The sequence below is a fragment of the Leptinotarsa decemlineata genome, unplaced genomic scaffold (assembly GCF_025532065.1).
Source record: "Leptinotarsa decemlineata unplaced genomic scaffold, Ldec_3_MD MMD2_tig00000882_RagTag_RagTag, whole genome shotgun sequence".
NCBI lineage: Eukaryota > Metazoa > Arthropoda > Insecta > Coleoptera > Chrysomelidae > Leptinotarsa > Leptinotarsa decemlineata.
The window spans coordinates 11,269,592-11,293,725 of record NW_027412556.1 but is presented as its reverse complement, the minus strand read 5'-3'; the positions used below and the strand labels follow the sequence as shown (position 1 = coordinate 11,293,725).

At 36.2% G+C, this 24,134-nt stretch overlaps 1 protein-coding gene across 1 annotated transcript in view; it reads left to right on the top strand.

The window, feature by feature from the left end:
* Positions 1-22,144, top strand: part of LOC111507849 (ATP-binding cassette subfamily C member 4) — a 39,325-nt gene extending 17,181 nt beyond the window's left edge. Inside the window, exons 6-11 of the mRNA XM_074174988.1 lie at positions 1,294-2,574; positions 3,989-4,397; positions 7,626-7,776; positions 8,049-8,279; positions 16,340-16,851; positions 20,756-22,144. Coding sequence (XP_074031089.1) covers positions 1,294-2,574; positions 3,989-4,397; positions 7,626-7,776; positions 8,049-8,279; positions 16,340-16,851; positions 20,756-21,214 — 3,043 coding nt within the window. The 3' untranslated portion in view covers positions 21,215-22,144. The remainder of the gene's footprint in view (positions 1-1,293; positions 2,575-3,988; positions 4,398-7,625; positions 7,777-8,048; positions 8,280-16,339; positions 16,852-20,755) is intronic.
* The last annotated feature ends 1,990 nt before the right edge of the window (positions 22,145-24,134 follow it).

The following is a 24,134-nucleotide window of genomic DNA, read 5'->3' as shown; positions in this document are numbered from 1 at the left end:
TTGCGTTTTCGTGAAACTGTTCAGTAAAAATCTCACAATAAAGGATTTTTGAATACGTTAAATCTGCAATGCGCAAAAAATATGAGTTTTGGATCCCATTATGTATCGATCTAGCCATTTTTGAATGCTATAACGTGAAATGAATTGGTCTCTGATCATCCAGTTATTATTTCATTAAGCGAAAAAGTAACATTTAAGAAAGTTACTTCTATTCATGTTTAAGAGGGAAAAATTGGATTACCTGTCTGATATTCCGTAAAATCTCCACTATTCAGAAAGTTGGTGACGGAAATGTGGTGTTACGCCCATGGCTATTGTTTGAATGATCTGCAACTGACAAGTCATACAATGGTGTGATTATCAAAAAGTTTGTTCCCAGTATAGTGTTCATTCAGTTGTAGTTCGATTGATTGTGTATATGTATACGTAAATCATTAAATCTGAATGATCGTTCCAATAATCCATTAGTTCGTAGCGGTATCGCTAATTTTGATGAACTCAATAGAAAAAATCCATGGTCGAGGTGGAAAAAATGGAATACCCTCACCTGTCAAATATTTCGTGTATCTGCACTTTCCAGAAAGTTGGCGACGGACATGTGATGTTACGCCAATGGCGATCGAGTGAATGAACCGCAACTAGTCATAAAATGCTGCGATTATTATGAAGACTAGTATTTATTCAGTTGAAGTTTGTGTGATTGTGTACATATGAATTATCAAATTTGAATGATCGCATCATTCATCAATTAGTTAGTTTATTACTAGTGCGTAGATGAAACACGGTGAGTTCGTAACAGTATCAACAATTTGAAGAAACTCACAGAGTTTTTGGGGATCATCTGCCAGATAATGAATGAGATTCAAAAATGATGATAAGCAATTATAACGCAGATTATATAATTGCAAAAACAGCTATTAACTTAAAATGTAGAGGAATATAAGACATGTTTTCTTTTAGCATCTACTCCGATTTTTATAAACGTGTTTATTGAAGTTTTCCTGAAAATTTTTCGATACTGTTTCTCCTCAAGATAACTTGGTGTTTCTCATGATAAGTAAACAGTCGAACACCATCTGTTTCAGGCTGATAGATCATAGTTAAATGTAATCAAAAGTACAAAACGTTTTGTCTGCTACTGTGGCAGATATCATCAATTGTTTCTGCGTTGCCTGCGTAGATTGATATCTCAAAGTCTCAGAAATGATTGACTGTACTAGAAAAAACTATATTATTCACGTATTCATTAATTTTTTTTCAGCAAGCTCTGTGATTTTTCATTTTTTTTTTCAGACAAGAAGTACACCAAATTAAACAAACATCTACAGTCAGAGCGCTCACGAGGAGCTACTCCATTGTTTCCGTGAAAATTGCCGTTTTTGTCAGTATTTTCACATATGTCTTAACAGGAAACACACTTTCTGCCAAATATACCTACACAGTGCTTGTATTCTATGGAGTACTCAGGTTATCACTGTTGACCTTCTTCACAGAAGGTCTCACCTTTCTTGCAGAAGCAAGAGTTTCTGTGAAGAGAATACAACGATTCTTATTATACGAAGAACTGATGAAAACCGATGTGACTGATAATAATTTGATCTCAAACGGAATCGAAACTGAAAAGTTGGCAAACTTCGTGGGGGAAGAAATCGGAATATGCATAGAAAACATGTCGGCTAAGTGGGTGAAGAAGTTACCTGAGAACATTTTGCAAGGAGTCAACTTCCACGTGGCCAACAATCAACTGGTAGCTATCGTGGGTCCGGTAGGAGGCGGTAAAACGAGTCTTCTAAACGTTATTCTGAAAGAGCTTACTCCTACTGAAGGTTCCGTAGGAGTAAAAGGAACTATATCCTATGCCTCACAAGAACCATGGGTATTTGGAGCTAGTGTCAGGCAAAATATCTTGTTTGGGCAGGATTATGATCCAAAAAAGTACGATGAAGTTATAAGGGTCTGCGCTTTACAGAGCGATTTCGCTAGATTCACCCATGGTGACAGAACCCTTGTAGGTGAAAGAGGTGTCACTCTTAGCGGGGGACAAAGAGCTAGAATAAATCTAGCAAGAGCAGTCTACAAAAAAGCAGACATTTACCTCTTGGATGATCCATTATCAGCTGTAGACGCTCGAGTTGGCAAACAACTCTTCGAAGAATGCATTTGTGAATACTTGAAAACCAAATGCGTCATTCTCGTAACACACCAGCTACAATACCTCAAAAAAGCAGACTGCATTTACTTAGTGGAAGATGGCCGAATTCATTCCTCAGGTACCTTCGACGAGTTGAAAAATTCTGATTGCGACTTCACGAAACTTCTAGAAGAACTAAAAGAAGTAGAGAAGAAGGAGGAGGTTCCTACGGAAATAATTGTTGAGAAAGAAGATGACGTTGACGATGAAAAGTCACTCATAATCCACCAGAAAGAAAACAAAGCGAGTGGAAAGGTAACTTGGCATGTTTATGAAAGCTACCTCAGATCAGGAGGTGGATGGTGCAAAATATTTTTTCTACTTTTGGGATACACTATTGGTCAAATGTTTGACAGTGTAACTGATTACTTTTTGTCTATATGGTAGGTACTGAAATACTTGATTTTACTTTTGTTGAGTTTAATTTCAGTCTGATAGTGTATGCTATCGGGTTGTTCCAGAAGTTTTATCAGTTTTTATGAGTCTACTTCAAACTCTTATATCTCAGTGAATACTCATTCAATTTGATCTAAATAAGTGTTATTTGAATCAATACACATTTGCTAACATAACACAAGCCAATTGATTTCATCAGCATGAACAGTGGGTTCTCTGAATTCGATGTCGATAAAGGCCGTTTTTGCCTAGTTTTGAATGGCGGAGGTTCTACCGGTGTGAAAGTTCGAAATGTTCGAAAAAATGGTAGTCGATCGACGAGAGATCTGAGGGGTATAATTAGTGAGGCGAAACTTCGACGCTTAATTCGTTTGATTTCCGAACGGTAATTTGTCAAACGTGCGGACGAACGTTGTCATGGAACAGCATGGGACCTCTTCTGTTGACCAGTTTCGGCTGTTGCTGATGCAGTTTTCGGTACATTTCGTTGATTTTCCCGCAATAATACTCTGATGTGACTGTTTGGTCAAGTTGCAGAGAGTTAGTCTAGAAAATAACGGAGTTGGTTTTCTATGAGACAAATGGTGCGAATCTTGAGGTCATACACCATACGGACAAGTCACTTGACATCCCTTCTCCGGTCGCCAAGACAATGATAGGCGTTTCAATTAAGAAACGTATCGAAGTAAAATTTACAGTGAAACTCTGTGAATTCGCAAGACAGAACAGTTCAAAGAAGTGCCAGAATACTAGAAGATGATCCACGCCCAGGTACTTCCTATAGTTTGGCCATAGAACTATATATATAAATTTGTTTATCGCAGGGCAAACAGTGAATGAACAATATTTGGCACGATGTTCTGGCCATACTCTGTGAGCGAGTGAAACAAACTCAACCAGAATAGTGAAAAAACAAGTCGTAGATGCTTCATAACGACAATGCTTCAGTTTACACTGCACTGATTGTTAAATCATTTGGAATCAAACATGGGACCCTGTATTGGAACATCCACCACAGACACCAGATTCAGCTCCATGTGTATTTTCGTGGAGTCTAGATAGAAAAGTGCATGGATAGTGGTGGAAAGTATGTTGAAGGAGGTGAAAGATGTGAAAAATCCTATTATTTTCTAGCCAAACTTTTTACACCGGCCGATAACCTGAAAATTTGAAATTTCCATCTGATTATGATTATAAAAATGAATTATTTATTTACCGTTGAACAGCACTTTATGTAAATTCGTAAGAGGTGGACGTTCATCGCACATCAACCTATAACATTTTGATATTTCACCTCTCGTGCTTGAATTTATAATATTCTATTCAGGTAACTGATTATGCGATTCAATTGTGGATAACCCTAATCGATGAAATATGAGCTTTTTAGTGAATGATTTTCAGGGTCAACTTGGAGCAAATGAGGTCAAAACAAAGAAATGATACCTTCATTTCAGCATCAAATCCAGTTGATAGCTCATTAAATAGTATCACTCGAAATGTAGCAACAAATACAATCAACTTTAGGTCTGGACATTGGTTGAAGCCCATTCTAACTCCTGACAACACACTAATCATCTATACTTGTTTGATACTAACGACTGTTTCTGTAACAGTCCTGATAAGAATAATATTCTTCAGAAGTTGTTTGAATGCTTCCACTAGGCTACATAATAGAATGTTCAGTAAAATTGTGCACTCGACTATGAGATTCTTCAATTCCAACCCTTCAGGAAGAATACTCAACAGATTTTCTAAAGACATAGGAATTGTTGATGAAGGCATACCATCGACTTTTGGGGAAACCATATCGGTGAGTAGAATTCTACTACAGTTAGATTATAGCTTATAGGAGAAATAATAGTCTAAGTGAATTTATTAGAAACAATAAAGATAAAACTTTGTTATCGGTATAAAACTGTATATTGGCCAAACAGAGAGAACGTTTTACCAAAGCATTAAAGAGCATAGAAGTAGTTTTGTGAATTAAAAACTAATTCCACATTTGCAAACCACTTCATAGCAGAAGGATACGAGTTTATTCATAAATACGACGTTTAGAAGAGAAAAGTTTGAAACGCAATCTTCTTGAATGTTAAGAAATAGATAGATTCAAGAATTCGGGTAATTTACTGAATGATCAATTAGAATTGAATAACTCCCCGTTACTGAATATTTTTTCAAATGTGGAAACTGGGACATAAGCTCAGGTAATTTGATTCATTACAACTCAGGTAAAACTCAGGTAATTGAAATGTAGGTACTTCAAATTATAAAATTAGGTATATTGAGCATTGACAATGTAGAATATAGTTAGTAAAGACACGCCCAAAGAAGCCATTGCATGGCGAAACATGTGTTGCGTTTTTGTAGAACTGTTTAGTGAAAATCTCACACAATAAAAAATATATGAATATTCTTGTAAGATAGTTCGATCTCTCTCATTCTGGTGCAATTACTGCATCTCGGATACTCATCAAATATCAACGATGAATAATTCTCTTGGATTTGTTTCGAAATGTTGGAATGTTTGATTGAAATAGATTTCAATTATGGTTATGATAGGCTCAGATATTTCTTATTTTGATTATATGTTCGATTTGATGAATTTGTTCCCAGAAATGATGAAAATTCATTGGTAGGTGGAAAAAAATTATAGAAATGAAACATAATTATCTAACACATTCTAGAGATGAATCATTGTCCAATATATGGGGCTGATAATAGTTTCATTTTCAAAAGTAACAGTTTACAGCCACGTCTACGAGAACTATTCAATAAATAAGGTGAGTTTTGAATTTTCGCGAGTTAAGTACATTCTATTAACGATTTTTTAATTTTTATGTTAGTGCACTCATCCCGAACACATTCACAGTTTCAGCTGCTGGGCAAGTTGAGTTTGTTGGAGATTGGCATAAAAGTTGAAAATGTTTTAGTTGTTAGGCGATTGTCAGCAATCGGAAAAAGTTAATAAAAAAATTGCATGAAATCATCGAATTCCGTGTAAAAAATCGAATAAGATCCTCAGAAACACTTGAAATTTCGACAGTGGCATACGGTGATTGTACTCTGAGTCAGAAAAATGGTTATAATTGGCAAAAATTTTTCACAGGAGGTCGAGAAAATATGAATGACGACGCTCACCCAGGACGCCCAGGCACACCAACAACCGATAAATATGTTGACAAAGTGGGGCAAATTATTATGTAGAATCTTTGAATCACTATTGAAAGAGTTGCTGAGGATATCGGCATATCGACTGCAATTTTTTCGGAAATTTTTGCTTTTCTTTTTGCTCACTGTTTTCTTCGATGACTGTAGCATAGTGAATCAGGAGTTCTTGTCACATGGTTGTACAGCCAATAAGGAGTATCATTTTGATGTTATGTGTCGCCTTTGGGAAGCAATACGAAGAAAACGTATCGTGTTGTGGGCAAACAGTTCATGGCTTTTGCATCACGTCATTCCTTGTTCATAATTTTTTGTCCAGAAACAACACCATAATAATTCCACAGACACAGTATTCACCAGATTTGGCCTCTTGCGATATTTTTCTGTTCTCAAGATTGAAGAAACCAATGAATGTATGGCGTTTTGCGACGATTGGGAAGATAAAAACCGAATCGGTGAGAGAGCTCAAAGACATATCAAAAAGTGCATATCAGAGGTGAGGGGGACTACTTGGAAGGGGACAGAAAAAAAATTAAAATGTACCTCATTTTTCGAACAGATATTCCTAATTGAAAATCAAAATCTCAATGCGTTTTTGCGCTATCAATATCATGGATATCAATTGAATTCTCCGTCACAACCCCAAGACATTATATTGAGCATGATATGAGAATGAGCTATAGCATAATATTATATATTACCAATGGACTTTGTTGGTCAATGTAGTTTTTCAATTGTCTGATCGCAAAAAATACTTTATTTAGATTTTTGCAGGCACAATTGACATACAAATTCCAGCTTGATGATTCATCCAAAATTGTTCCCAAAAATTCAGCCACTTTATCGCCATGAACCATTTTATCTAAGAAACCCCCACTATGTTGTGAAATTTCAACGATAACGTTCATACCAGCTACCTATCTATCGTAGGTCCTGTGCTGAAGGTGTAATTAGTGAACATAGATTACTTGGTGTCGTATTCACCAAATGCCAGAAGAAAAAATTTCAAACGTTTTGATGATGTCGTTCCTTCAAATTTAGGTTCCAAATGAGAATTGATATATGAAATTATTTCTTATGAGATGTTTCCCCAAAAATGTGATCTTTATCCTAGGTGATAGAAGATAAATCTGAATCATCTGGCGTCAAGAAGAAAATTGCAGTTGTAATGTCTGAAAAATGCGCTTGTTTTGGATTTTTTCTAAATGGATCAAATTTCGTGAAAGTTCATAAAATTGCAAAGAAATCATCTCCTTCGAATGAATTTTTTTCGAAATTCCAGAAAAGAAAGACATTTTTGATTTTTTTTTCCAAAAAATGTCAGATAGTGAGAGGTATTTCTGAACCATTATTGAATTACACCGACGTCAAATTTCCTGTGTGTCTTTCGAAAATAAAATTCATATGTTGCAGACATTAATGATGACACTGAATCTGTATTTGATGTTCATGTATATAAATTCGATGATGATTATTTTACATTCAATTTCAAATCTTAAACAGTTTGCTTCAGTATCTCAGAAATAACGTCTCAGGTATCTCGAAAGTGCGAGCCAATTTCCTTCTGAAGTTATTCCTGCATATGCGGTTGGCAATTCAACTGCTGCAATATATTTCCAATTATTGAAACACACTTGCAGACCGGTTTCGGACTGTTTGGCCACGCATCAGTGCAAGGTAGTGTCTTTAGTGAGGAATTCTGCACTGACACCTGTCGGATATAATTCAACGCCTTTCATGTTATTAGCCAGGGGAGTAGTTGTTTTCTAATAGGTGTCAGTACATTAACCTACAGTGTACGGGATTGAGACTGGCATATGTGAAAAAATATTGCTTCATATCGTTAGTGAAACAATGAAAAATATTTCAGGTTGGTTTTCTGGTGGTTGCTACATGTTTGATGGTCGCTATACTCAATCCATGGATGATGATTCCTAGCCTAATAATTCTCTTGATATTTTATTTCATGAGGAAAGCCTTTTTGGTATCAAGCAGGAATATAAAACGCATAGAAGCTATTAGTAAGTGAGCCGAATGAATCCCCTTCAATTCTCTTTCATCAAGTATATTGTTTCAAATAACTATCTTTTACTTATTCAAGAACGAGCACTTTTCCCAATCGCCAGGACTTCAATACTCTTCCCGACGCGCGTCCACCAAGCAAGTTAGCAACTTTATGAGATAAAGAATACTATTTAAAATTTTTGAAGTCCTGGTGATTGAAAATAGTGGTTCTACGATTCATTCCATGCCAAAGGTTACACTTCCACTTTCATTTTTTATTTTTTCCCAGCACGCAGTCCTGTTTACACCCATCTTGCAGCTACGCTTCAAGGATTGACTACCGTCCGAGCCTTTGGTGCAGAAAAAATTCTTTCCAGAGAGTTCGACAGATTTCAAGATTCCTACACATCCGCATATGTCACGTTCCTCAGTGCGACTCGTGGATTTGGGTTCTGGTTGGACTTTCATTGCAGTATATATATTTTTCTGGTGATGGTCAGCATTTTGTTTATCGAAAACGGTAAGTTAATTTCATGAAGATCAATTGTACCAATCTGACATTATTTCTTCAACGCACGTGCTATAGATTCGATGTGTGGTAAACTATTTCATTACAATAACTTTTTGCAGTGAATTTCACTAGTTCGGACTTCCATTGTCTATTATAAAATGATTTGAAATCCCTGAAACAAGTAAAAAAGAATGATTAAAAAAGGATAGTTGAAAATAACAATTATATTAAGCAACAATAAACCTGAAATGAAATGATAGTGAAATAACCTACAAGTAAAAATGTAATAATTGAATAAATAAAAATAAAAATTAAAGGGATGCAAAAAAGAAAATAATAAAAAATAAAAAGTGTAGAGATTCCAAGTCACGTTAGTTCACGACGTTTCGATTGTTGGTATCTACAATCGTCTTCGGGTGATGACTGGACTGATTCCTCCGAGAGATGACTATTTTTATAGGTCGTTGAAATACTTTCACTTTCTCTACTTTCCATTTTCCGCTTCACTGATTACGTGAGAGATGACCGATTTGGCGGGAGTTGGTCATTTTTCGTTTGATGATGGGTTTCCATATGTTTCGTATATCTACGCTGGCCTGGCTGAATACGTTGTTGGACAACATGTATGCGGCTTCCTTAAATTTTCTCCTGAACCAATGTTCCTCTCTGTGCAAGATCTCAGCTTGGGACCACTCGATGTTGTGTTGATGGGTCCAAACATGGTCTGCTATTCCTGATTTGCTGGTTTCTCCTCGCTGTGTGTGCTTCTTGTGCTCGGCAATGCGAATATTCAATGGCCTCTTAGTTTCACCAATATAGGATTTTCCGCACTCACAGGGTATCCGGTAAATGCAATTCTTGGAATCGCAGTCCGCGTTTGGGGGCCTGGTTTTCGTGAGGCTGCTACGGATAGTGTTACCGGATCTGAAACAGGTTCTAATGTTGTACTTGGAACCAATTCTTCTTATCCTCTCCGATAATCCTCTGATGTAGGGAAGTGTAAGCACTGGTTGTGACGGCTTCTCTTCCTTGCGAGGCTCCTGCTGTCTTTTAGCCAAAGTCTTTTCTACCATCGCTTTGGAGTATCCATTCCGCTGAAGATCATTTTTGATGATGTCTAGTTCCTTCTCGAGACCTTCCTTTGTATTACAGAGCCCAAAAGCACGGTCTAATAGAGTCTTGATGATTCCTCTTTTTGTCGATTGATGGTGGTTGGATTCGTGGTTCAGATACTGTCCCGTATGAGTGGGTTTTCGGTATACAGATGTTTCCCACTTAGTGTCGGTCCTCTTCACCAAAACGTCTAAGAATGGCAATTCATTGTGGATTTCCTTCTCCATTGTGAAAGTGATGGAAGGTCTCACGCTGTTGATGTGTTTCAGAAAGGCGTCTAGTTCAGTATTCCCATGGTTCCATATTATGAAGGTGTCGTCAACATATCTCAACCAGACTCGAGGTTTCTTGTGAGCTTCTTCAATGGCCCGAGTTTCAAACCACTCCATATATATGTTGGCTATGACTGGTGAAAGTGGCGATCCCATTGGCAGTCCCTCATCTTCCAACTGAAGGACGAATTCTTTACACAAGATGAGGGACTGCCAATGGGATCGCCACTTTCACCAGTCATAGCCAACATATATATGGAGTGGTTTGAAACTCGGGCCATTGAAGAAGCTCACAAGAAACCTCGAGTCTGGTTGAGATATGTTGACGACACCTTCATAATATGGAACCATGGGAATACTGAACTAGACGCCTTTCTGAAACACATCAACAGCGTGAGACCTTCCATCACTTTCACAATGGAGAAGGAAATCCACAATGAATTGCCATTCTTAGACGTTTTGGTGAAGAGGACCGACACTAAGTGGGAAACATCTGTATACCGAAAACCCACTCATACGGGACAGTATCTGAACCACGAATCCAACCACCATCAATCGACAAAAAGAGGAATCATCAAGACTCTATTAGACCGTGCTTTTGGGCTCTGTAATACAAAGGAAGGTCTCGAGAAGGAACTAGACATCATCAAAAATGATCTTCAGCGGAATGGATACTCCAAAGCGATGGTAGAAAAGACTTTGGCTAAAAGACAGCAGGAGCCTCGCAAGGAAGAGAAGCCGTCACAACCAGTGCTTACACTTCCCTACATCAGAGGATTATCGGAGAGGATAAGAAGAATTGGTTCCAAGTACAACATTAGAACCTGTTTCAGATCCGGTAACACTATCCGTAGCAGCCTCACGAAAACCAGGCCCCCAAACGCGGACTGCGATTCCAAGAATTGCATTTACCGGATACCCTGTGAGTGCGGAAAATCCTATATTGGTGAAACTAAGAGGCCATTGAATATTCGCATTGCCGAGCACAAGAAGCACACACAGCGAGGAGAAACCAGCAAATCAGGAATAGCAGACCATGTTTGGACCCATCAACACAACATCGAGTGGTCCCAAGCTGAGATCTTGCACAGAGAGGAACATTGGTTCAGGAGAAAATTTAAGGAAGCCGCATACATGTTGTCCAACAACGTATTCAGCCAGGCCAGCGTAGATATACGAAACATATGGAAACCCATCATCAAACGAAAAATGACCAACTCCCGCCAAATCGGTCATCTCTCACGTAATCAGTGAAGCGGAAAATGGAAAGTAGAGAAAGTGAAAGTATTTCAACGACCTATAAAAATAGTCATCTCTCGGAGGAATCAGTCCAGTCATCACCCGAAGACGATTGTAGATACCAACAATCGAAACGTCGTGAACTAACGTGACTTGGAATCTCTACACTTTTTATTTTTTATTATTTTCTTTTTTGCATCCCTTTAATTTTTATTTTTTATTTATTCAATTATTATATTTTTACTTGTAGGTTATTTCACTATCATTTCATTTCAGGTTTATTGTTGCTTAATATAATTGTTATTTTCAACTATCCTTTTTTAATCATTCTTTTTTACTTGTTTCAGGGATTTCAAATCATTTTATAATAGACAATGGAAGTCCGAACTAGTGAAATTCATCACGAAACATTGTCAATCACCTTCAAACAAGTTTTTGCAGATTATTTCAATTCCACCTATCACGTAACCCAAGTTTATTCCACCAATAAAATTACGATTTCTCCAACATGTAGCTCTACACGAGAAATGCTTTGAAACGCGACGTGGAACCAATATTAAGACCAATAAAAACTATCAAACAACGCAACGTTTTAAGTCAGCTGAAGACCCTAGAGAGCTTTAGCAATACCCGAGGTATACCGGATTCATTGTAGCTGTGGGTCAATCTATACTGGAAACACGAAAAGAAGTGTAGGTTGCTGGACTGAATCACGGCCGTTGAGATGCCCTTTTCTCAAGATGTGCAGTAGATGTGTAGAAACCTGTTTTCTGTCTGTTAGATTATTGGAGCCGTGAACGTTCAAATTCAGGACCGTATTCAGTTAGTGATGGAGTTTTGAAGTAAATTGCATAAACATGATATAGAAATTCAAACTCGTGAAGTTGTATCTAATATATTCAGATATATGTAGAAAGAAAAGACGTCGGGGGTACTTAAAATTCCAGTAGATTAGTTGTACGAAAGAGTGATTGCTGCAACAGGTGTTTCAGAAAGAAGTATTCGAAGAATTGTTACACAACAAAGATTATAGAACGAGGTGCAAGTTCTTCTTTCAAATCGCCAATTGAAACGAAAAATAGGAAACAGCCTCAAACCGATTCAGACAACTCAGGTAAAAGTTTGTTACGTAGGATTATTATAAATAGTTATACCACTGACAAAATTGAGCCTACAATACAGAATATTTCAAAAAAATTTAAAGAAACTGGATACACAGGTGGAGAAGATTCTCTTCGTAAAGTAGTAAAATCGATTGGATTCCGCTAGAGAAAAACGGAAACAAATAGAGAAATATTAATGGAGAGACATGATATTCGTCAATTAAGAATAGCTTTTTTACGTGTCACTGAATCGTACGGACAATCAAACAAAACGATTGTACATATGGATGAAATATACTCTCATCCTTCGCAAACCGTTGTTACTTGTTGGAACGACAACACAGACTATATACCCTAGACGGTTCACGTAGGTTACTTCATCTTGAATCTTTTTTTTAGTACCGATACAAATCTTAAGATGGCACTGTAAATTTGTTCTTTGGTTTTATGTCACGGACCCACATATATTCTTGTGGTTTGTGTAAAAGATGGTTATGTGACTCATGTCATTCATGTGTTGTTGTCTGACTGTGTACCATAGTGATTATTTATTTCATCATTTTGATTGTTTTACAATGGTTTACCACAACAAATGCTGCGTTCCTTATTGCAAAAGTATATCTAGACATGCGTTCCCTAATCCAGATGAAGATATAAATAGGTTCAAGAAATGGATACTGGTAATTAATAACTTGGAACTGATGAAAAATGGACCCAAAAAAAGTTTACGGTTCTAGAAGGCTGTGTGATAGTCATTTTGAGGCAAAATACATTTCTGCTTGGTCTCACAAGTTATTTGGGAACGCTGTTCCAACTCTAAATCTTCTTGGTGAGTAAAAATTTTAATTCGTGAAACTTAAATGAAACAGACTTTTTTATAGGTTCAACAGGCCTAAATGACGTATATGATACTCCATCAACATCTAAGTCTTCAAATAGTTCTGCTCAAGAAAATACTCAATTTAATGAGTTAGTCATTGAGATTTCAGAATTGAACGAATCTTCTCACAGTATTGAAGGTAATGAATATAAATATACAGACATATATCAAATTGTATGTTCTCAATGAATTATCATTCACACAAAAATTTGTTAATTTCGTTTAGAGAATATGGTGGATCTTTCACTAGAAGATTGTGTTACCCAACATTATCATTTCTAACTTGTTTAGATATTGTTTAGATAAACAACCATACTCCAAACATTCAATTCGTATAATTGAAAATACAATAAGAGGCAACATGAAAATAATATAATTCAATTTGTTATGAAATTCACCATAACAACTATCACACATAATCGGTGCAAGCGTGTAAATCAAATTATACAGGGAAAATCGAAACTGTATACAGGTACAAGTGTAATTGAATTACAAGCCAATAAAATTCGTTTAAACAGAATAAAGAAAAAGAATTCTAAGCAACCTGAACATGTAATCACACAAAATGTTCAATGTTGAAATGTTCTGAATAAAAAATCTATAATAATTCAGCTGTTTTTTTCAAACCTTATCACCCTGCAACATAAAGCAATGGTTAAGAATTTGTTCTAACTATAATTTTTACATTGCTTTTGGAAATTTCAGCGTATTGTTTAAAGTCCACACAACACTCAATATGAAGTGTACCTTGAGACTCTAAACAATACGCTGAAATTTCCAAAAAACATTTGAATGAAATGAATATTCCAACTATATACAACATTTGAATATCCCGCGTCCATCACAATGGTACTGATACAAATCTTCAGATGGCGCTTTTTTCCGTCTCTGTTGTCTAGCATTGCCGTGAACCGTCTAGGGTATATGGTCTGTGAACGACAATTCCAATGAAGGACTAGCTTGGCCCATTTCAAAAGGACAACGATTAATTATTGTTTATGCTGGCAGCGAGAAGGGCATTATTCTCAATGTTCAACAGATTTGTGAATCAAATTCAAATTCCGGATACTACCATCATGAAATAAAGTTTACCAATTATATAAAATAGTTGGTAGAAAAATCAATTCCCACTCAATTTCCAAATTGAGTCATGGTTATTGACAATGCGACTTATCACAATGTTCAGAAAAAAAAGCACCAACTTTTATTAGTAGAAAACAAAATATGATAGAAATATTGAGGACTAAAAATATTCATTTTGAAATGAATATGTTAAAATCTGATTTGTACAACCTTATTGCACTCCATAACCTAAAATTTAAAACGTTCGAAATTGATGAAATTTCAACTCAACATGGACATAGTGTCTCACAATTACTTTTCCACCACACAGATTTGAATACCATCATATCAGTATGGGCATCACTAAAGCAATACGTGGGACAAAAAAAAAATGTCGTTTCATGTTAGGGATGTCTAACATTTATGTGCAACTTTTTTCACGAATTTAGTGCTAAAGAGTGAAAGGAACGCTGTGATTACGCAAAAAAGTGGAAATAAAAATTCTTGGAAGCGAAACCTTCCATTTACGAAGTTACTGAATATCTGATTATACATTTAGGTGAAGATTCTAGTTCCGAAACTGAAGAAGAAAATAGTGATTGGGATTCTGAATAATTTCTTGTGCAAGTATCATTTATTTTTTGTCAAGTTCAAATAAAATGAATATTTATTGTATAAAATTATTTTTATAAATTTATTTGTCATAATATTAGAAAACATTACAAAGTCAATTTATTATTCACAATGAAATTTTTGTTGTTTCTTCTCGGGATTTCGCTCTTAGAATAATCGGATTACCCAAATTCATTCCTTCATTATCTACTTTGACATTATTAACAAAAACCCAAATGTAATAATATTTGTTTATTGTTCACAACAAAATATATTAACTGTTTTTCTAAGAATATTAAACTATTCTCAGAATATTACAATTATCCCAATTTGCTTCTACATAAACTCCTGTCGAGGTACGATAGATTTTGACATCAAAATCCAATTGTTGAGGAATACTAGTTCAGTCATTCACGTTTTTCATAATTTTTTCTAATAATTTGTTAAAAAGTTCACCAACACTCGAGGGGAGGCTTAGATTGCTAACACCCTACGTGAGGCAAATGTCCATTAAATTAAAAAAAAATGTGTTATGTGATTGATGTTTTCTTTTGAGTTTTTTGTGTTCTTACTCTCATTTGGTTGGTGATGAATCCCTCGGCTCTTGTGATCCAGTAGTTCACTTTTATTCATTCATTTGCATTATTTCATTCATCCTTCATTTTATTTTTTTCCAAAGATTTCAGATCTGACATCAACTTTAAGAGAAACAGTGAACAACTCGATTGTATTTTATATCAAGAAACCTGAAGCTCCTTAGAAAACATAATAATAACACTGTAGAACATGACACTATGGAATGATGCAGTGATGGCAAGCTAACCAAAAATATAACAAACAGAAACGCCTCCTAGTCATTCCTGATTTCATCACATCACATTCATATCTGACAATATCTTTCTGACCTGACACATATTTTTGACGCGTATAGTAGTCTGAATTACCTTTTTCTTCATCTTCATATGAGGAACTTACTTTCAATACATAATATTGGTTTCAGAACATTCTGATGTATTTTGTAAACTCTACAGTCGAGAAAAGGTGTTAATTTTCTGCAGAAAAAAATATCTACATATGAATGCACAAAGAAAAACACCATAAAAATTACTCCTAACTTTATTATCTCTGCATGGAGAGATCATTCTGTCTTTCTATCATGATGGATCATGCACTACACATAATTCCACGTGCTCAAACCTAGATATATGAAAATTAGTCTTCTAAAGAATTCAGAATAGTGCGTTTGGACATTGTAAATATAATGGTGAGAAAAGCAATATGAATCTAATTGAGTCTAGAGTGTCTCATAGGTTTATAATTAAGTACTATCAAATGATATGAGGTTACAAGAATGACAATTTGTATTCTTATGATATTGAATAAAGTGGTTATTTAGAAAGTATATCATACAATTAAAAAGGTCCTGCGACCGTAACAATGTAAATCTTTCAATTGTAATCCAACGAAGCCCATTCCTCAATTCCACTACAAGTTGGAAAAAGCTCTGCTCAATAATTGAATAAAACTGACCAATACTTGATGAAAATCCATATAAAAACTAATTAATTCAGTTTATAGTATAATTTTCACTATAAAGGGTTTTACAAAAACCGCGACACGTGTTTCGCTATACGATAGCTTCTTCATGCGTAAACAGTTTACGCTTGAGGAAGCTATTGTATAGCGTAACACGTGACGCGATTTCTGTAAAACACTTAATGGTGAAAATCATACAATATACTGAGTTAATTAATTTCTTTTTCCGCTCACAATTTTTCTTTATTTCAGATTCATATGGTGGCAATGTTGGTTTATCAATAACTCACGCGATCAGTCTGACCGGAATTTTTCAATACTTCCTGAGACAATGGAGCGAATTCGAAAACCAAATGACGTCTGTGGAGAGGATCCAGGAATACGCAGATATCATTCCAGAACAGGATATCATTACAAAATCTCCTCCAAAATCTTGGCCTAACAGGGGAAGAATTGACTTCGTGAACGTGCATATGAGATATTCCAAAAATACTTCATACATTCTCAAGAATCTTGTTTTCGGAGTCCAACCAATGGAGAAGATTGGAATAGTAGGAAGAACTGGAGCAGGAAAATCTTCTTTGATTCAAGCTCTCTTCAGATTGGTTGATATTGAAGGCAGCATTCTCATTGATGATATCGATACGAAAAGTGTTCCACTGAATGTTCTCAGGTCGAAGATATCCATAATCCCCCAAGAACCAGTTTTATTTTCTGGAACACTTAGGATGAATTTGGATCCTTTTGACGACTATGATGATGAAGTGAGTATGCTGTAACTATTTTGTGACTGGCCCATCATGACCTATCCTCTTTATATGAATTACCCATTATAATGACTGATGTTTTCATATTTTTGTGATAATTTTTTTACCGAGTTTCTGTTTTAACAAAATTGTTAGAGAAATCCCTTTCAGAACAAATACTTTTATATAATCATTGAATTATAGGACTTCATATTCCAGTTTTGTTCCTAAAAGATAATGTTTTTCCTGATCTACAAATCTTTGTGAGGAGTTTATTTTGTAATTGAAAGCTTTCTTCCATCCTTTGGAAGATTCCCACTTTTTTTGAATGTTTCAAATATTACCCGTTCAGCTTTATCCACGTTTTTCATTTTTAAAATGTTGGATTGTTCGTTAACATATGAAAATTTTACAGCAATGATATTTAGATTAGGTTAGGTCCAAAGTGACCTCGAACCCCACATTGCAACGAAGCCGATTGATTTGTATGGTAACTAATCTTTCAGGTCAGATGTAACAGTATGGCTCTCAAACCTGATTCGGTCCCCAGCGGGGCAGGTACGGAGTTTGTGCTCTGCAGATTCATCATTTTCCAAACAGAAGCTACACACACTGTCTTCCGACAGTCTGAGTTTCTGCATATGATGATTCAAATGAAAGTGACCTGTAAGAAGGCCTGTTAGACATCGTAATTAATCCCTACTGTAGTAGGGATCAATTACAATATTTTTATTTACTTGTGTATGTTTACTACGTACACAATTCAATAGCATGAATTTCCGCTTGAAATACAGTCGCATAGGTTCCTAGGCAGGTTGATATCTCTGTCCTGGGTCTGCAACTGAAAACACCTGCATCAGAACCGGAAGGTGTTTTTGATCCATTTGTGAACCAACAACTATCTGCTCTCAATATTTCCTTCTCCCGGAGGATGTAGTCCTCTCTACCAGGAAACAGTTCATAGTTGACAGTTGAAAGCATAAGTCATTTCCATAATGCTGTGACTTCCAGTGTAAACCAACAGTCTGTTGCAATCTGCATTGAATTAATTTGTATAATTGTCATTGTGCACAAGGTCTATATGCTCTCCATCCAGCACTCTCTCTAGAAAAATGTGGAGAGGAGGTAGACCTAAAAGGATCTCCGTGGCTGCTGACGGTGTGGTACTGATGGCAACACTGATGGCCAAACAAGCATGTCTCTGTAAGCCAGAGAGCTTCGCCTGGGTCGTTTTCTGCAAAGCCTTCGGCCACCATCAATTGCATCTTAAGTGATCATTGGTCTGACAATCATCACATAAATCCAATGGATTTGTTTGGGATTGAAACCACAAGTTTCAACACAAATCCTTTGATGTGTTCATACGAACAGTCTGGCTTTGTGTAAAGCTTTTTCCAAGTGAGCGTTCCGGGTGAGTTTTTCATCACCCTCGTTCTGAATGGAATGACCTCACCATTGAGGGAAAGTGGCGTAAGATCGTCCAATTTTCTCCTCCTGGGAAAGGAGATCATCACAGTTTTGCTGGGGTTGACGGACATCTGCTCCCTCAGGCATCAACTATGAACAACGTCCATCGTGCTTTGGAGGATATAACAAGCTTACCTTCCCGACGTGGACCTTGCCAAGATGACAAGGTCGTCTGCGTAAGATTGCAGATCTACTTTTCTCCTGATATTTACTAACGCCTTCACGGAATAGCTCCAAAAAAATCCAGGCTTCAATTCAAGAACTATCAATTTTTTCCATACAAGCCTTCAGTCTGAGAAAAATGTTGAATAATGAAACTAGGAATGAACTTCACCAATGAAGTCACGGTGTTAGGGAAACGCGTCCATAATCAAAAAACTGTTTCTGAGAATTGTTCATTTATTATCGTGGATGAATGTTGGGAACATAGTCATGTTCATTTACTATCATGGATGTATGCTGGAAGCATAGTCAAGGGGAATAATGATATAAAAAATTTCGACAGTCACCAAGTACTCAATATTTTTATTCTCTAGTATTCATATTTGTTGGACTGAAATATTAGGCATCGCGGGTGTACGAGGTCTGTTCAAAAAATGAGGTGAATTTTCAAATTTTAAGGGCAAGGGCTACGTACATTCGATTAGTGATTTTTTTAATTTTTTATGTTGGTACACCCGTTTTGAACATATATTCACCGTTTCAGATGTTTAACATGTAACTTACTCGTGAGTTTCGGGCATGAAACCTTTGGCAGCAAAGTTCGTTCATGAATTGGTAATTTTTTACCAAAAAAACCGCCGCATGTGCATCGCTCAGAAATTGTTGAATGATGTAGACAGCGATCCAGATTCGGTTTGAGAGGTCATAACTGCTGACGAATCATTCCAATGGGAGAGCCAAGACCAAAATGACACGCCAAGTTTGATCAAATGCTGAGGATTTGCCCACTGTTTCCTTCGATAACCGTAGCTCAGTACATCAGGAGTTCTTACCACATGGTCATATGGTCAATAATATTGTCTTGAAGTTATGAAATACGAAGGAAACGTCTGGTATTGTGGATGAACAATTCATAATATTTGCATCACGATAATGCACCTGCTCACTCATCATCGTTCATTCGTGATTTTTTGGCCAAAAACAACACCGTAATCATGCTTCAGCCACCGTATTCACCAGGTTTTGTCCTCTGCGACTTTTTTCTGTTCCCGGGATTGGAGAGATCCATGGAAAGACGACGTTTTGCGATGATTGAGGAGATAAAAACCGAATCGCTAAGAGAGTTCAAGGCCATATTGAAAAGTGTATACCAGGGGTGGGGGGCACTACTTTGAAGGAGGCAGAATAGGGATTGATGGTTAACTGACATACCTCAGAGACATTCTAGAACTGTATATCAGAACTGCTTCGAGGATTGGAACATATGCTGGCCCGCCTATAGTATATCAAAAGGGGACTATTTCGGAAGGGACAAAATAGAAATTGATGAATATATATATATTTTTTCGGAAAAATACAAATTCATTTCATTTGTAACAGACTTCGTATACCAAACCACCTGTTTTTACCCATATTTTCGTGCTCAATTGAAACTATGAATCTCAGTGATATAGTTTGAGAAAATAAAAATCGTTTGAGGACATTTACTAGACTTCAAGTATATTTTTTCAAATTTCTAGTATTTGCAACAGTTTTTGAGAAACGAACACCTTTTACTGTTTGAGGAAATCGTTATTTATGACTGTGAAACTATTTTTTAGGTTAAATCACCGTAAATTACTATCTGTGAAATCACGAATCGAATGTCACCTCAATCCATGAAATTGAACTGGAATTATCTGACATGGCACTTATGGTTTACTCTGAAAAAATGAACTTTAATCGTTCAAGCCAGTCTCGGATACATCGACACAGTAGGTTGAATGAACTGACGCCTATCACAAAACATCTACTCCCCTGGCCAATACCGTTGAATTATATCTGACAAGCGTCAGTGCAGAAATCTTCACAGAAAATTTCCTGCATATGCAACTGGCAATACAACTGAAACACTCGACCTTCAATTTTTGAACAGGCATATTTGCAGACCTGTTTCGGGCTCATTAGCCACTCGTCAGTGCAAGATAGCGGTCATCATCGACCTAAAGTCAATCATATTCCATAATTGAAATTCGGAATTCTTTCAGAGTATTTCATTCCTCTTCCTAAGTTGCAACGAACAACAAAATGTCACTCCATCTAGTGGACGAGGTACTAACCAACTGCATATCCGAAATTCGACCGATTCCTTTGAATGAGGGAGAAAAACTTTCTTATTAGTCAGTGGGCTATGCTTGAAGACTTCAAGCATAGCCCACTAACTAATAAACAACTTATGATCTAGACTACAAGCGATATTCAAATGAAAGTTTCGAAACAGAAATGTGTTTTTTCATACTTTCTTCATTTTCAGATACTATGGGATGCCCTTGAACAAGTAGAACTCAAAAGCGTAGTGAATGAATTGCCTGAAGGTTTAGACAGTAAGGTCAGTGAAGGCGGCTCCAATTTCAGTGTGGGACAGAGGCAGCTCATATGTCTTGCTCGAGCTATAGTACGCAAAAACAAAATTCTAGTACTAGACGAGGCCACAGCCAACGTAGACCCACAGACAGATGCTCTGGTCCAGAATACCATAAGGCAAAAATTTTCCAACTGTACAGTATTAACCATTGCTCACAGGCTGCACTCCATCATGGATTCAGATAAGGTGTTGGTAATGGACGGTGGAGAAGCAGTAGAATTCGATCATCCGTTTGTCCTTCTGCAGATGAACAGAGGGGTTTTCCAGGAACTTGTTAACCAAACTGGGGCTTCAATGGCAAAAAATCTTTATGCTATTGCTGAAGAGAACTTCACGCAGAAGAAGTAATCATATGTTTCTTTGAAAGTGGTTAACAATGTTTCATGGTGACTTTTATTAGTTCGGACTTGTCTAATATGATTCTACTACGATTCGAAATCTATAAAAAAATTAATAAAATTTAAATGAATAGCTGAACTATAAATTCAATTGAGCAAAGAAAATGTGGAATGAAAATACAATGACTGTGTCATTGTACTATAAAATAATCGGGACACAAAATTTAAGCGACCGCAAAGTAAAATGAAATAAATAAAAAAAAATAAAATTCAAACAAGCAAACAAAAATAAATAGAAAAAATTCCGAATCAAGTTGCTTTACGATGTTTCGATTTTCAGTATCCACAATCGTCTTCGGGTGATAACTGAACTATTCCTTCAAGAGATGACTATTTATAGATCATTCGAGCGCTTTTATCTATCCACTCATTCACCTCTTCGCTTCACCGGTTTAGCGGGAGTTGACCGTTTTCGGAATGAATACAGGTTTCCAAATGTTGCCTATCTCTACGCTGACTTCTGAATACGTCATTTGAAAACATATACGCAGCTTCTGTGGACCTCTTATCAAACCAAAAGCTTCTTTTCCGGAAAAAATCTCCCCTGGAATTATACTCCTTCCAATTCAAATTTTGATTCAATTTATAACCTTTGTTACTAATTCTGATTGAATCCATTTGAATATGTGATATGTGTATGAGTATAATATATTAAAGTTCCCCTATAAGTAAAAGTTTCTTGTAATCAATAAGCATGATTATCATAATGAAGTTTTTCAACCACTCTCACTCAAAATCGAAGAAAATATTCATATCAAAATATTTTTAGACATTGCAAGTCAAATGAAATGCCGTTCAAAACCTTCGAAACTGTTAAGCTTCGTTTTGGAGTGAAACTGTAAAGACATAAAAATTAAATAAATTTCATATAATTATCTGTTTCTGTCGTTTTTGTATGTCCACCATGTTCCTATAAATTATACAAGCTGCTACAACAATCGATGTTAACGATAATATAATGTTGTCATTTGGACTAATTTTATAAGAAACTGAATATTTCGAAACTACCTACGCAGGTGAACGTCTGTCGGAAAACAACTACTTCTTCAACTGATATCACGCTAGATATTGCATTATATCCGTCAGACATTTATGCGAGATACCTCACGTAGGTTACTCGTTCGTCTAGCTGCAGGACCAAGCAGACCGCGGTTTCGAAGTATTACCTCTCGTCAGTACAGGAAATATCCTACCCAAACAACAAAGTGCCTAGGACTCGATTGATTCCAACACAGCTCCGCTACTTATACAAAACCTTGGTCTGAGAGAAAAATTGTTAACTTGTAACAACTCGATCTCGTGAACAAAGCCCCAAGCGGGGAAGAAATATCCCATGTACCAAAATTCTAACAGAAATCAAAAGAGATAACTATCGAGGTGAGATACATACGTATAAGAAAACCATCTGTTGCCCGCGGCTTCACTCGCGTTGATTTTGGTTTGTCACATCAAGGTTTGTGACAGACTGTTTTGAACAAATAGTTACAATATTTTTCATTAATCCGTGACTTCAAGTTTCCAACTTCAAATCTGACGAAATTCAATACGATCTTTGAACTCGCATTTTTCCCCGTCGGGGGATGAAAATCCCTGATTCCCTTTCTTGATTCTCATTTACGCCATACAAAGGATCTACCTGCATATTTCAAGATTCTAGGTTTAGTAGCTTCGAATCTACGTTAATTTAAGACTGTCAATCGATCAATAGGTATCCACTTATACAATATTGAATAGCATCAGCAAAAAAAACTGAAAGGAATAGATTAAAATAATCCCATTCCTTCTGATATTATAAATGCGTAAAGTTTGTGAGGATGCATGAGTGTAATGTATATATTTTTGTTTTTACTTTTTCACGTCTAAACATTACTGGAGTTTTTTCCCAACACCAAATCGTTATTTTTAACACCTCGACACGTGTTTCGATCACCAAGTGATCATCTTCAAGTGGAAGATTGAACTGTTTAATTTTCCTCTTGAAGATGATCACTTGGTGATCGAAACACGTATCGAGGTGTTAAAAATAACGATTTGGTGTTAGGAAGAAACTCCAGTAATATTCATTACTACACCAAAGTTTCCAACAGTGCATCACAAGTACGTCTGAACAGTTCAACGGATTGGAATGTGATTTGGTATATAGATAGATTATGACCTGGAATAACACATAGGGTAGGTTTCCACGGTTACGCGGGTAAAACAGCGGGGAGAAGCTAGTATTGTATAAGTAGGTAACTATTGACCGAATGACGCTCTTATATTGATGTACAGCCGAAGCTACTGAACCTAGAATTTCGAAATATGCAGGTAGGTTCTTTGTATAGCGTAAATAAGCATCAAGAAAGTGATTTGAGAATTTCCAACCCCAAGGGGAAAAATAGCGGTTCTAAGATTGTATTTAATTTCGTCAGTTTTGAAGTTGGTATTTGTTCAATGTGGTCTGTCACGAAACTTAATACGACGAGTAATTTATATTTTCACTTTGAAAATATAGTATTTGAAAAAATATGCCAACTGCACTAAGTAATGAATAGCTTCGAGAATCGAATTATGTTACCTAGAAATAAATTTCGCAAAACTAACACAACCGTTAACGACATCTGCATTATATGTGCATTTAAAAAAAATATCCAATTCAATTGTATAGGTACATGGTTCAGTATTTGGCATACAGTGGCTACAACATAAGAGGTAGATATATGCTATCGCGGACATTTACTCATAATTATTTAAGATAAACCTTTGTGAATTGCAGCCTATATGTTATTCTGATGTATAAGCTGTATTTATGTAAAGTTTCATCCAAATCCTTTCAGTCGTTTAGGCGTCAAAGAGCCACAAACATACATACAAACATACAAGTATCTATC